The following is a 14,142-nucleotide window of genomic DNA, read 5'->3' on the forward strand; positions in this document are numbered from 1 at the left end:
CTGCTAGCGCGGCCTTTTCCTCCCAGATTTGGCAGTTGCGATGCCTCCAGGGCGGGTGCCTTCCCGTTTTGTTTGCTTCCTTTCTCCTCCCAGCCTGCCTTGCCCTGCTGCCTGGCTGGCTTGATTTGGAAATGGTGCCTCAAGCGCGTACTTGTGGCCCAAGGCTACAGGATCAAGAAAATACCCCATTCAATGTTGTCTGGAATAATCGTGGCGGTCACAGGATATGTCACTCTTGCAGCGATTTGATATCCGTACAATCAATCCTACCCGGTACATTTGCCTCTCTAGATTCCAGGATAGAATATGTAAAGTTTACTCTCTGTACAATATAGATTCTGTGCTTTCCAGTGATATCGGTGGTGCACGACATCTAGTTGTAGTGTAAATGTCATTTCCATGTCCCAGCCAGCATATCAACAAAATGTAATTTGCGACAACTCAGTTGTTATTCGGCAAATCTCAACTGAGCCTTCACCGAATCTTCTTTCTATCATTAATTAGATATTGGTCAATTCCAAATTAGATTCCCGTTGGATTTTAGAATAATTTGGGCCAAATTTTAATGTTCTATGTCGTTCGGATATCGTTCATCTAAAAAAATTAAGGTTTTCGGGCCGGGTGGAGACCTGCGGCAGTCTTGCCATGGAACAAGGTTCACAGCTAATGCCAAGCCCTGGGGTCGGCACTGCGCAGGGGCCTCGACAATTATTTCTAGAAATACTATTACGAAGTACCTAATCTGGGGCTTCAAGGGTATGGTATGCCTAAAGTCTAGACTCGGGTTGGGTGTGTTGTAGCTCTAGGTACTAGGTAGACACGGCTGGAGGCTGCCCCCCATTATCCAGTGTCTTAGGTCCTGCCTAGCTGCCATTGTTAGTGGTAGATGATTATTTTTCTATAAAATATTATTGTAGGCTTGACTAATGACCGATTTCCTATTTGGACAAGATATCAACGCAGCCTGTGCTCCAAAATATTGTCGGATTTATGGGCCCCGGGGGTGGGTCGATGGTAGTATATTTTTGGTGGGTAGCCCGCTTCCATGAATAGAGTTCAAATGGGGGCGCTGCAGCCCTATGCCCTATGCCACCCGAGCGATTGAATCATACGAGATTAATTGAAAGGAATAAAAAATGTTTTTACATGAAAATAATTGATTCTATTGGACATCTTAATGCTATGGTGCATTACAAGCTATTTGTGTAAAGAATACTTTGGTCTATCATAACATCCCGAAGGGTCCACACTCAGTATTCTAGAGTCTGTTTGATCGCATCGAAAATTCCTGTCGGACATCCTGGTTAGCATGGAGAATATATTTGGGTGCGTCGATCGGAAAACTTACTGGCAACATCGGGCAGAATGAATTGTTCGTAGGACAGGCCGGTGTGGGTGCTCCAGCCGGCGACTCGCTTGACTGGGGCTTCCAACCGCAGGAAAGCGCCCTCTTGTAGCGTGGCAGCCACCTCGGCACCAACACCATAGTTTATCATGCTTTCGTGGACCACAACGGCTCGTCCCGTCTTGCGGACGCTTTCGAGGACGGTCTGACGATCCCATGGGTAGATTGTGCGGAGATCGATCAACTCAATGCTAACACCCTTCATGGTCTTTTCGATCGCGGAGATGGCAGAAGAGCACAGGTATAGTGGCTGGCCGTAGGAGACGATCGTCAAATCCTTGCCCGGCTTGATTACCTCTGCCTTGCTCAGGGGTATTGTGTAGTATTCATTAGGGACGTGCTCCACGGCGGCTCGGTAGAGGATCTTGGGCTCCATGAAAATCACAGGGTCATTGTGCTCGAAGATGGAGGAGAGAAGGAGACCCTTGGCCTGTGCGGGTGATCGTGGCATGACGACTCGGACGCCGGGAACGTGTGCAAAGAGGGACTCGGGAGACTGTGAGTGGTATCTAGCCAGAAAGCATGTCAGAATCTAAATCCAGATGATGTACCAAGTTCACACAGGGTTCAGCAAAACATACAGTGCGCCGTGTCCCACCGCACCACAGGGCATGCGAATAACCAAGCCGCCGACATTGATTCCAGTACCACCCTCTCGGTATCGGAACTTTGCAGCCTCATTGACGATCTGATCAAAGGCTGGAAAAACATAATCGGCAAACTGGATCTCTGCCACGGGTTTCATGCCCTCGGCAGCAGCACCAATGGCGAAACCAGCAATTCCTTGCTCGGTCAAAGGGGTGTTGAAAACCCGTTCCGAGCCGAACTCTGTTTGAAGATCCATCGAGCACCGGAAGACACCGCCGAATGCTACATCTTCGCCGAAGAGCATGACCTTATCCGAAGTAGACAGTGCTGTCCGCAAGGCGGAGTTGATCGCCTGGAAGTAATTTAGTCGCTTGCTCGTAGCTGCCGCTGGATATTCGGGCACACTGGATAGGGAGGACGGTGTATGGTGTAGGATTGGTGTAGACTTGTAATCAATTGGTATGTTAAGCTTCGCCCGAGGCGAGGGAGCACTCGAGTAGCATCGACGGGAGACTCGCGGAATCAGGCCCCGCGAAGATCGAGGTAAGGACATCTTTGAAATGTGTATGAGACGAGAATGCTGTAACAGAGAGCAGAGACATGTAAAAAGTCCTAAATCTCCCTAATTCTCTTTAAAAGGGAATCCCTTCTGTCGGTTTTCTGGGGGGAATTGCGGGGATACGCCGTGAATAACCGCGGATGCAAACATGCCAAACTGCTTGTTATGACGGCAGCACGCTCAGGTCACATGGAGCCCTGAGCGTGTTAGCTAAGCAGTCCCCCAGTTTTTGTTATTGTGGGACCACCATAAGCGCTGAGAGGAGACTGTAGTTATCGCTGAGATGGTCGTGTGCCTCTTGGGTTTGGTGCTAGGTATCGCATAGTGTGATTATGAAGTCCCCAGGAGCTATCCTCCCGCTGTTAAGGCGGAGGTTGAGCAATGGGATTAGTCACAAATACTTGCGGGAAACGGGAAACATGAATGCCCTCGTCATTGTTTGGCATGGATCTCGTGCCTATTTCCAGGGCAGCTGTCTCGTAATGAATTAGCCTGGAGATCAACCGTAATTTTCAGATGCACCACTAGAGTACTTCCACTTCCACCACTAAGAGAACCAAGCTAACTACTACTTAGCTAAGTTAGCTCAACCGATCGAAGGGTTTCCCGAGCGGTGAGATCATCCTTATCGGGGGGAAAAGGGCTTATCATCCCAGCCGGTGTCGGCGCCAAGAAGTGTGACTCCCCCCGGCCCGCACCAAAAATCCGCCTTTTTTTCCCGGTGACTCAACTCTTTTGACCTACTTCAACTCAGTACTTCGACTTTTTTTTGCTAAGCTCCATTACAATACATTTCACATCACTCACAATGTCCAAGGGAAAGGTAGGTGCACTCAATTGCTTCCGTCGCTGCTGCGATTCTCCCAATGTTCCACTTTTAGACCGCCAGTTCATCCATCCCACTTTCTACACCTCCAATTGCCGTGTTCCCGACCGAGCTGACCCCATTGTCTCAACAGGTTTGCCTTGCCTACTCCGGTGGCCTCGATACTAGCTGTATCCGTACGATATACCCCGAGAACAATTAGCTCCGTCAATGGCAGTCGCTGATACCAGATAACAGTCAAGTACCTGATTGAGGATGGCTACGAGGTCGTCTGCTTCAGTAAGTGGCTTGCCCCAATGCGATTCAACAAAAAAAAAGCCTTGAGGATAGATGCTAACACTACCTGTAGTGGCCGATGTTGGCCAGGAGGAGGACTTCGAGGCTGCCCGTGAGAAGGCCCTGAAGATCGGTGCACTCAAGTGCGAGATTGTCGACATCCGCCGCGAGTTCATCGAGGAGCTCTGCTTCCCCGCCATTGCTTGCAATGCCGTCTACGAGAACGTGTACCTGCTCGGTATGTCCAAACTCCAATTGAGTACTACACCAGGATCCCTCCGCTAATTGAGATTCTAGGTACCTCTCTGGCCCGCCCCGTCATCGCCCGTGCCCAGATCGCCGTCGCCCAGGTATGCTTCCCACACACTACCTCTTCCATGGTTGCGATGGTTACTGACCGTGCGATTTTGTTTTCTCCAGCGCGAGGGCTGCTTCGCTGTCTCCCACGGCTGCACTGGTAAGGGTAACGACCAGGTTCGCTTCGAGCTTGCCTTCTACGCCCTCCAGCCCAACATCAAGGTCATTGCCCCGTGGCGTGATCCCGTTTTCTACGAGCGCTTCGTCGGCCGTAACGATCTCCTCGCCTACGCTGCCGAGAAGGGCATCCCTGTCACCTCCACCAAGTCCAAGCCCTGGTCCATGGACGAGAATCTGGCCCACTGCTCCTACGAGGCCGGTATCCTGGAGGACCCCAACATCACTCCCCCCGCCGACATGTGGAAGTTGACCCAGGACCCCCTTACTGCTCCCGACCAGCCCGAAGACTTCACCCTCACCTTCGAGAAGGGTGTCCCCGTCAAGTTGGAGTACACTGAGAAGGGCCAGCAGAAGACTGTCACCGACTCCGTTGACCTCTTCCTGACTGCCAACGCCATTGCCCGCCGCAACGGTGTTGGTCGTATCGACATCGTAAGTAATTTGAGTATCTCCAGAGCTTGTAAGACACATTCCGCTAACAACACCCACCTAGGTCGAGAACCGTTTCATCGGTATCAAGTCCCGTGGCTGCTACGAGACCCCCGGTCTTACCTGCCTGCGCGCTGCCCACATGTGAGTTTCTCTGTCTTGCTATTGGCGCACAATTTACTTGCGAGACAATTTGCTGACTCTCCACAGCGACCTTGAGGGTCTTGTAATGGACCGTGAGGTCCGCGCCCTGCGTGACTCTTTCGTCACCTTCAACTACTCCAAGCTCCTCTACAACGGCATGTACTTCTCCCCCGAGCGTGAGTTCCTCGAGGCCTCCATCACCGCCTCCCAGAAGTCCGTCAACGGTGTCGTCCGCTGCCGTGCCTACAAGGGTAACATGTCCGTTCTCGGCCGTTACTCCGAGACCGAGAAGCTGTACGACATGACCGAGTCCTCCATGGACGAGATCGGTGATTTCTCCCCCGCCGAGACCACCGGATTCATCAACGTGTCCGCCATCCGTCTCAAGAAGTACGGCCAGATGAAGGCTGCCGCTGGCGAGCGCTTGTAAATATCCTCTTCCTTCTCCCAGTAAGAAAGTGGAGAGCCATATGCTGAGCGTCACTGGCTTTCCATGAGCCAAAAAATGCTGAGGATTCCCCTTTTCATCCTTATCATGTCCTGCTAGATAGTGGATTGGGTTCTCGGTTTGAATGATTGTATAATGAAATTTAAAAGAGTTAGCATGCGGGAAAAACCATCTTCTTCATTGTTCATTGAGTAGTCTGTATATGCGTTCTATGTCTATTGGTCGTAGTGGAATAATATTTACAAGTCCTCCCATGCATATGTACCAGGGCCAACGGGCTGGGTCGAGGAGAGACAAATATGAAGAGATATCATCCATTCCAAGAGGGGTCGAGTTTGATATCTCGGGGTGTGCACCATGGTGCTTTATGTTGAATATAATGTATAAAGTAGTGTGTGTGTCCACTACAAGCTGGCGTTGAGCTTGCCCTCGGTGCTCGATTCTAAAATGAACACAAAACGATTAGCTATTTCATCAACACCGCTCGGGCATACCAATCTTACCGATCCAAGTCTCCAAAGCGGCCTTCTCAGCATCCCATCCCCACAAGATCCGCTGCGTCTCGCGATCAGACCACTTATCCGGGTTGGATCCTGTCGTTGAAGCCCGGAATTGTTCATCGCGGGCAACCTGCTCAGGTCCATCGGGCAAGTGCAAAGTGATACGGTTATCGGATCCTGATTGCTGCACCGTCTCTGCACGCAGTTTCCGGGACTTTTCATATACCTGCAGCGCACGGGGGATATCGTGTCGAGACGAGATAGTCGACAAAAGGACACCCAGCGCTGCTGCGTCTTCGACTGCCTGGGCCGCACCTTGTGCCACGTACGGACTATATCTGGTTAATAAGGTCGCACAAAGAACAAAATAGTCTGGGGATGGTGGAACGGTGAAACATACAGCATCGGGTGACACGCATCACCAATCAAAGCCACCGAGCCCCGAACCCACGTCTTCAGCGGGCGATGCAGACACAACTTCCATTCCAGCACTTCATCGTCATCGACCATATCGATCAGCTTCGTGATCTTCGGGTCCCACCCAGCATAGTTATCGACCATTGCTTGCTTCGAGCCCTTCGTCGTCCACGACTCCTCGACTTCCTGTCGGTCGGGGTGCAGCAGGACAACGTTATACAGTTGGTGGTTGCGGACGGGGTATGCGATAATATGGCGTCCAGGACCGAGCCAGCGAGTCGCCTGCGGCTCATCGATCAAGCTCTTCAGCTCGGGGTCTTGTTCCATCATGCTGCGTGGGAGCATGATTCGGTACGCAGCGTCGCCCGTGGCGATGGCCTTTAGGGATGGGTCTTCCAGCAGGTGTCCCCGGATGGTGGACTTGATGCCGTCGGCACCGATGACGATGTCGCCACGGACAATGGTTCCATTGGCGAGTGTGACGGATGCTGGGCTGAACTCGACATTCGTGACGAGCGAGTTCACACGCAGTTCTACGTTGGGCAGTGCCAGGGCCTTTTCAATGAGAGCGTTGTGCAGGTCTGCTCGGTGGATGACTGTCTGTTGACCGAAAGTCTTGTTGACTGGCATCGTGGCAAGAAGCTTGCCATCCTCCCATCGTCGTACGTGGATGTGCTCCAGCGCGACGTCTTGAGCATGAATCAAGTCCGAAACACCCCATCCTAGTTGAAGGTCAGTCATGTTGGTATGATTTGAGACGAGGCATATGAACAATTGACATACGTTCGAACATTCTCAGCATGTTTGGTGATACTTGGATTCCAGCTCCAACCTCCATCAACTACAAAGCGGTGCATGTTAACATTTGTTCATTATCAGGGATGATATCGATCACGCCACGTACTTTTGGAGCTGCCTCAAGGACAACGACACGATGGCCTCTTAATCCCAGCGTCAAGGCTGCGGCCATACCACCAATGCCTGTATAACCATTATTGTCAATTGCGACCAATAAAACACCATTTCATGATATGACGCAGCAGATATCACATACCGGCCCTGTTCAACGTTAGTCCGCGGCTCTGCGCTACCCAAGGAATGTCAAAACTCCAACTTACCCAACTATAACCACGTCTAGCGATACATTAGCCCTTGGTACATCCATGACGAACAACTGCGAATAGCGAAACAAAAGATGCAAAATATACAACTCAGAAAGAGACGAAGGAAAGAGAATAATGGTTCACAATTTCTCTCAAGACAACTTCCCCCGGACAAGCAGGCTATTTCAAGAAAATTGCCCCCTCCCCGAGCTTAGTTGTCCGAAGGTTTGCCGGCCCACCCGTGCCAGACTCTACTCCGGAATACCTCCATCTTTTCCATTCATTACGGAGTCCAGTTGACCGTTTTTTCCTATCGATTGCGGGCTCCTCTTTCCCCTGAACACGCTAATCGGCAATTGTCACACCCCGTGTTGTTTCTCCACAGACTGGGGAAAGAGATGGGACCTTGATACCTTGATGGTTTTCTCTGTTCATTGATTTGACTACAGTACTTCCGTACCTTATCCATCTTAGCCCCGAAATTTGGGAGCCACCGGCATTGGGCCGGGGGAGATTACCCGGGACGAACAGAAGGGCTTTTTTTCCATACCAGAATCGACTATCAAAGACCATCTTAACAGCAATTTCTACCGGAAGAAAAACTTATTGCTAACGCTCACCTTCAACATCCAAATCATGCGATGACAACTTGCTTACCTACCTGTCCAAGACATATTCCTAATTTTGTGGCGTATTCCGAGCTCGGCAACGCGGGCGATCGGGGAGGCTCCACAGCCAATTGGGGGCCATTTGGCCATTGGCTCTGCGATAATTTTCTCTCCTTCCTTGAGGATTCCAACACTGGCCATCCGGCTCTTTCGGTGTCTACCATCTGCCGAACCTCGCCCAAAGGTTCCCAGACAGGCCAATTTCTTCCATATGATTGAGAGTCCAAATCCCTGAATCTGTTACGGAGGCCTTCACGCCCCCAACGTTCGTGACGCCGTCTCCTACATGCTCCATCTTTGCGCGCCCGCAGACCCACGACCGAGTCGCACTCATTCTCCTCCCCGGATTTGGATTTGATCCCGTAATGTATCTTAGCTTGCTGGCACCGTCTTATCACGGCAAATCGGGACTTGAATTATTGCCGGTTATATGGCATGCCTAGATCCGATGTAGGAATTCTTGGAGAGGGGGAAGCTATTATTGAAACTAGATGGATGCTACATCCTTGTTCATGTCGCTAGCCAGATGCCTTCCGATGCAGGATATGCTTAAAGTACGGCTATTTAGAAATTCCCGATCCTTCGGGCTCAAGCTGTCACAATCTTTGTCACACTGAAGGGGAGCTTCCATTTCAGCCGCAGTTCTCCCGACTCGGCACGGGGGGGCTTCTCATTTCTGGCTATTCTCACATCTCGATTGTCTAGCATTTGAATAAAAGGCAGCCTAGTGAGTGCTGAGATATCCCAAGGCATCATTGAATACTTCAAGCCCGAAGTAAGGGCTATCATATCTGGAACTAGTGGTGCCATCGCTCACTGCGCATAGACATAGCGTTCCACTGCGTGGACTCCACCGTCTTGGCCTGCCCCCACACCATGGAACATCCTCTCAGAAGACTCAGATACACTGCGCTCGGCTGCTCATGAACAATCGCACTGCCGGGCTATACAACAAGAAGGGTTTCTGGGTGCAACATTGTCTGGAACCCTTGCATTGCTGACCACGATAGATCATAGAAGACAAGCCATGTTACCCTTTGTGGCGCTCTTCCGCTTGATAACCGTGGCCCATCCAGACCTATCATAGTTTCTCTGTGGCATAGTACGTGCTCATCCGGTATTGAGTCTCACCATCGAAACGAGACAGATCTTGTAATGCCTGCCGACCCTCTCTGCCAATAGCGGCTCGAATTTCGGGGCTGCGAGGTGTAATTCGGCAGTCGAATGGATTGGGGCGCATGTTGAGACCGTTTCTGCGAAGAATAAGGCAAAGCCCCGGCGGTTAGCACGGCACGATTCGATTCGAATCTCACTTAACTACTTCAACCGGTAGAGAGTGATATCATCCAAATTGGAAAGAAACTTACGTAAAGTCGAAAATGTCCACGGGAATCTCATTCCCTTGTCTATCTAGTGCCTTTTCAATTCTGAAGCCCCAAAGTAGCCGTGCAATCGTGATGAATGTCCCTTGTTCTGCGAGTCCTTGGCCACTGCATACACGTCGGCCCCATCCAAAGGTCATGTACCCCTTTTCGCCAGGGAATGGACGGTGATCGGGACTATCTTTTAGATATCGATCTGGGTTGAAGCGATCTGGCTCGGGGAACTCGCGTTCATGATGATGAATGGCCCAAACGTTGCCCTGGACCCAGGTTCCTTGTGGGATGAACCAGCCCTAGATAGACATATCTGGTCAGCATACTCTGACAGAAAGCACATAATCGCTGTCTATCATAGGTTGTGACAGCAATGGTACCACCATGCTACTCCTTCATCATACCTTATAATAATCATCCTTGATAGGCGCATGCGGCTGTCCTCCAATAATCGCAACAGACCTCCACCGCAGCACTTCTTTCACAAACGCCTTCACGTACGGCAAGTCCGGCTCATCCTCAAACGTCGGGCTCCGATGCGGTCCCACGACTCGGTCAAGTTCCTCCCAGGCTTTGGGCAGGGCATCGGGAAAGGCGCAACAGGCAAGGACAAAAGTAACCAATGTCGAGCTGGACGTATCACTACCAGCGCCGAAAAGGTTTCCTGAGAGCGAAGATATTTCCATGCGTGAGAGATTGTGCTTCGGTCCTTCCTCAAAGAGCTTCTTTGCGTAACATGAGTCTGTATCGGGATTTTGAGCTGCCTCTTCAGCGAGAGCATAGAAGAATGGTCTTCCTCGGCCTTGTCCTTTGCCTAGACCTTTTTTCCAGGGCGCCATCCAGTTGGGAAACTTGGCGAGGACTGTTATATGTTAGCCACTTGTGACCATACCCCCTAAATACAACTCTCTCCCTTCCCGTCTTTCGTCCAACTTACAAGGAAACGACTCCATCAACATAGGAAAACTTTTCCCAGGAACATTCAACTCGGCCGCCCTCTGCATAACAGCAATAACCTCCGTAATAATCGGATCCGTATACTCCGCCACCCTCCTCCCAAACCCAATAATCGACACCACACTCGTCGCATACCTCTCAAAATGGCTAACATACTCCTTCGGCTCCTTCAACAAATCAAACGCAACAACTTTACTCTCGTCATTCTGAAACCCACGATAATTCCGCACTTGCTGTAGACCAACACCCATATGGGTCAGTTTCCGATGCAGCCGCCATCTGTCGCCGTAGTACATGTTGACTAGATTGGACTGGCCGGCACCGAGTTCGCTGAAGACTACCATGCGAGGGCGAGAGGCATAGATCGCGGCGCGTTTGTCGAGGAGTTCGTTTGCGGTCCAAGCGTCGCAGATCCAGAGGGTTGGGCGGCGGCCGGTCCAGAATGTGATTATGGGGGATTGGTATTGTTTTGATAGGGTTTCAAAGTAGATCCAGGGTTTGGTGGCGGGGAGGAGGTGTGTGTTTCCTATCAGGGGGAGTGGAAGGGGGCCTGGGGGCTGGAGAGTTGGTTAGAATGGCCAGAGATGTCATGAAGGATGACTTATGGTGCGTACCATCCTAAAGTGTAGGTATAGCATGTAGCCATAATCTACCATCAGAGCCAGCCCCAAGGCTATGAGGACAGGTGGTAATGCCGTGGTCATGCTCAACTTGCTCCATGCTGGATGACTGAGGATACGCTGAGCTGAAATGAGAGCTAATAGCTCTTCTACCTTTTCAACGATCATTTTGTTGCTTTGGGGTTTCCAGCAACAGATGTAGGGGGTTTTCTCAGATCCAGCAGCCTTGAGAATTAGAGTGGGCCCTGCTCATTCCCGACCTACATATAAGGAACAAGAGGCGACCTTATGGAAAACCCCATGATACGGCAAATGACCTGTGCTCATCATGCTAGTTCCAGCCCCGCTGCTGTCGGGATAATAGTGCCGATGTTGAAAGTAGGTGCTCGCGGGGCATGATCTGTAGTGTCAATTGGAGGGATTCTCCATAGCCTCGTGGGGAATCTTGGTGATTGCGTCTGTCGAATACAGAGTATGTGTCCAGCCGAGCCAATGGCCCCACACAGTGCCTTTATTTGAAGAAGGGATAAGCCGTCTGACTGGATTTGATTCCGGTCATGAAGTGGTAATGGTCCTTGGTTCCAGGATAGAGTCTATTTCCAGATCAGAAGTCAACGAGACACGAACATCCCGAATTCTCCCTCGTCTTTTCACCACCCTCACATATCTAGAGTTCAGTTCATCAAGAACATCTTTCAATCACTTGGAGATGATCTATTGAATTAATAAACAACGTATTCAAGCTGGGTCGAGTGGGGCCCCGTAGCCCCAGATTCCTTCTTTTGCGGGGTTTTGCGGGGGACTTCCAGTACCCAACATTCTTAGATTCCTCCGGTCACAAACCCGATCTATTCCCAGAGTATTACTACGAGACATGATGATTTTCTTCAATAAACACTATCTACAGGAAACGAGACATGTAAGAAGTGATTAGCCCCTGCTTCCCCTCACGATCACCTCCGCACTAAAGTTGCGGTCTTGCTAGCGGGTTGGCAGGTGTATATGTAGAGTAGCATACGCCCAAAACATAGACATGGAGATCTTGCCTTTCCCCTGATAGGCAGGTTCTAAATTGATATTCTTTTCTCGGATCAAGGCTGTGGCACATTACCCAGCTATCGTCCATCAGTATGGCAGATAACATTCTCTCCTCGACATCGCTCTGGCAGAATCGCAAATGTCTATTCCTCTGCTGTCTCGTTTCTATGGCCAACATGCAGTATGGCTTTGACCTTGCAGCAGTGGGCTCACTGCAGGCAATGCCGGGTTTTCTCAAAGTATTCGGGCATCCAGATCCAGGAAGTGACACTGGTTATGCAATTGACGTGAGTATACACCTTCATGACATATTGTCTTTCTCCAACCAGGATTTGATATACTAGACAAGAAACAAAAACACAAATCTAACGTCCCCTCTTCCTCAAACACAGAGCACAGTCCAACAACTCATCACCTCCCTCCTAACCCTAGGCTCTTTCATCTCCTCCCTCGTCGCAGGCCTCTTCTCCACCTACCTCGGCCGCAAACCCGCCCTCTGGCTCGCCTGCATCGTCAACGCCATCGCCTGCGGCATCCAAATCGGCACCTCAACACCCGGAGTCCTCTACCTAGGCCGACTCCTCCTCGGCTTCGCAAACGGCTTCCTAGTCACATTCTCCAACATATATACAGCCGAGGTAGCTCCCGCACATATGCGGGGCGTGATGGTCGCGCTGTTCGCGTACTGGGTGAATATTGGGAGTATTATGGGCGCGGTGGTGGATAATAAGACCAAGGAGAGATTGGATGAATTGTCGTATCGGATTCCGTTGGCTTGTTTGTATGTTGTGCCGACGTTGCTTTTTGTGGCGTTGTTTTTTGTGCCGGAGAGTCCGAGGTGGTTGTTGCATCGGGGGAAGGAGGGGGAGGCGAGGAGGGCGCTTGAGCAGTTGAGGGGGGAAAGTTATAAGAGAATTTTGGTCGAGAGGGGGAATGGGAGTGGTGATGAGGGGAGTGGGAGTGTTGTGCCGACTTTGTTAGAGGTTGAGTGGGTTGAGATGATTAAGGGTGTTGATGAGGAGAAGCGTGAGCAGGGGAGTGTTTCTGCGTTGGATATGTTCCGAGGTAAGAAGATTCCTCTCCCTGTATCACTTTCATGGATAGACCAGGAAGCAATGTCTGCATTCACATACTTACACTACCAGGCCCCGATCTCCGCCGCACACTCCTTTGCTACGGCATGATCGGCTGCCAAACCGCCTCAGGCGTCTGGTTCCTAATCGGCTACCAAACATACTTCTTCACCGTCTGCGGCATAATCAAAGCCTTCGAGTTCTCCATCATGAACACCTGTTTCGGCTTTCTAGGCGTCAACGTCGGAATGTACGCCATCAGCGAACTGCTCGGTCGACGATCCATCCTCATGCTAGGTGCCGTCGCCTGTGGGCTATGCCAACTAGCCACCGCCATTGCAGCTACCGTGAGTCCGAATACGTTGCCGACAGGTCAGACGCTGGTAGCATTTACCGCGCTGTTCATGTTCTTTTATAACGGGTGTGTTGGCGCGGCGAGTTACCCCGTAGCGACGGAGTTGGTGAGCTCGAGATTGAGGGCGTGGACGGTGGGAACGGCGACGTCGTTGGGCTATTTGTTGGCTTGGTTGGTGAATTTTTGTACGCCGTATTTTATTAATCCGGACCATTTGAATTGGGTGAGTCTTGTTATTGACATTGGTGGTTTCGATTTTGTTGTTTCGGTTTCTGACCATGAGACTCAATGACAGGGTGCTCGATATGGATATATTTGGGCTGCGTCGAATCTGTGCTGCGTGGTATTCTTCTACTTCTTCATGCCGGAGATGAAAGGTCGATCTCTAGAGGAGTTGGATGAGATCTTTGCGGCGCGGGTCCCGGCACGTAAGTTCAATTCGTATCAGACTGTGATTCGGGTGGCGGCTAGAATTGAAGCTGCCAATGCCAAAGACGCGAGTCAGCGTCTCGAGAAGGCCTAGATTGGTTTGGTTATCATGATTGTGTAGAGTTGGATATATGCAAGGGATATACATGATTGAACCGAGTGAATGGCTGGAAGAGATCTGGCAATGATATATTTTTTTTGGATCTAGGGAAGATAGGCATAATCAAATGCAAACATTCCCCTGACGCCATGATAACCAAAAAAGAAAAAGATCAATGCTAACGTAACGCCGCAACATGCTTGCAATAACCCGAACACAAGACGAAAAAGTATTCCAAAAAGTGGTTCAAAATAGTAAACATCGGAGAGAAATTTGAAAGCGGAGACGTGATGGTCATGTCGTGGTCATCAGATTTGGCGGGGACATGAAATGGTAGGGTGTTTATCCCAGGTA

The 14,142-nt window shown here is 50.6% G+C and overlaps 5 protein-coding genes across 5 annotated transcripts; 2 read left to right on the forward strand and 3 right to left on the reverse strand.

Annotated features, from left to right (window-relative positions):
• Positions 1–1,168: 1,168 nt before the first annotated feature.
• On the reverse strand, positions 1,169–2,611 carry N7473_003125 (2-oxoisovalerate dehydrogenase subunit beta). The gene is made up of 3 exons (XM_057149065.1): positions 1,987–2,611; positions 1,349–1,914; positions 1,169–1,288 (listed from the first exon to the last, which is right to left on the reverse strand). Exons 1-3 carry the CDS (start codon positions 2,544–2,546, stop codon positions 1,251–1,253), a joined length of 1,164 nt encoding a protein of 387 aa, XP_057012719.1. The 5' UTR covers positions 2,547–2,611; the 3' UTR covers positions 1,169–1,250.
• A 749-nt stretch (positions 2,612–3,360) lies between these two features.
• Positions 3,361–5,134, forward strand: N7473_003126 (argininosuccinate synthase; the record flags this gene model as incomplete). The annotated part of the gene is made up of 8 exons (XM_057149066.1): positions 3,361–3,375; positions 3,512–3,554; positions 3,616–3,657; positions 3,728–3,892; positions 3,952–4,004; positions 4,075–4,563; positions 4,625–4,704; positions 4,771–5,134. 8 exons carry the CDS (start codon positions 3,361–3,363, stop codon positions 5,132–5,134), a joined length of 1,251 nt encoding a protein of 416 aa, XP_057012720.1.
• A 193-nt stretch (positions 5,135–5,327) lies between these two features.
• On the reverse strand, positions 5,328–7,234 carry N7473_003127 (putative salicylate hydroxylase; the record flags this gene model as incomplete). Its single annotated transcript, XM_057149067.1, has 7 exons — positions 5,328–5,594; positions 5,647–5,984; positions 6,053–6,791; positions 6,853–6,910; positions 6,974–7,050; positions 7,124–7,128; positions 7,188–7,234. 7 exons carry the CDS (start codon positions 7,232–7,234, stop codon positions 5,557–5,559), a joined length of 1,302 nt encoding a protein of 433 aa, XP_057012721.1. The 3' UTR covers positions 5,328–5,556.
• Positions 7,235–8,921: 1,687 nt separating this feature from the next.
• On the reverse strand, positions 8,922–10,961 carry N7473_003128 (cytochrome P450; the record flags this gene model as incomplete). Its single annotated transcript, XM_057149068.1, has 5 exons — positions 8,922–9,093; positions 9,208–9,515; positions 9,621–10,078; positions 10,154–10,730; positions 10,788–10,961. 5 exons carry the CDS (start codon positions 10,959–10,961, stop codon positions 8,922–8,924), a joined length of 1,689 nt encoding a protein of 562 aa, XP_057012722.1.
• A 962-nt stretch (positions 10,962–11,923) lies between these two features.
• N7473_003129 (uncharacterized protein) lies at positions 11,924–13,782 on the forward strand (the record flags this gene model as incomplete). Its single annotated transcript, XM_057149069.1, has 4 exons — positions 11,924–12,118; positions 12,176–12,896; positions 12,977–13,365; positions 13,555–13,782. 4 exons carry the CDS (start codon positions 11,924–11,926, stop codon positions 13,780–13,782), a joined length of 1,533 nt encoding a protein of 510 aa, XP_057012723.1.
• Positions 13,783–14,142: the final 360 nt, after the last annotated feature.

This window comes from Penicillium subrubescens, assembly GCF_028828155.1.
Source record: "Penicillium subrubescens strain IBT 31985 chromosome Unknown utg000002l_segment0_segment0, whole genome shotgun sequence".
Lineage (NCBI taxonomy): Eukaryota > Fungi > Ascomycota > Eurotiomycetes > Eurotiales > Aspergillaceae > Penicillium > Penicillium subrubescens.

Bases quoted from the DNA above. Each gene is read 5' to 3' on its own strand.
- N7473_003125 (XM_057149065.1), bottom strand. From the start codon at position 2,546: ATGTCCTTACCTCGATCTTCGCGGGGCCTGATTCCGCGAGTCTCCCGT. The intron at 1,915-1,986 runs GTATGTTTTGCT...CTTTCTGGCTAG, and splicing joins GCGGTGGGACACGGCGCACT to ATACCACTCACAGTCTCCCG. The intron at 1,289-1,348 runs GTAAGTTTTCCG...GATGTCCGACAG, and splicing joins CATTCTGCCCGATGTTGCCA to GAATTTTCGATGCGATCAAA.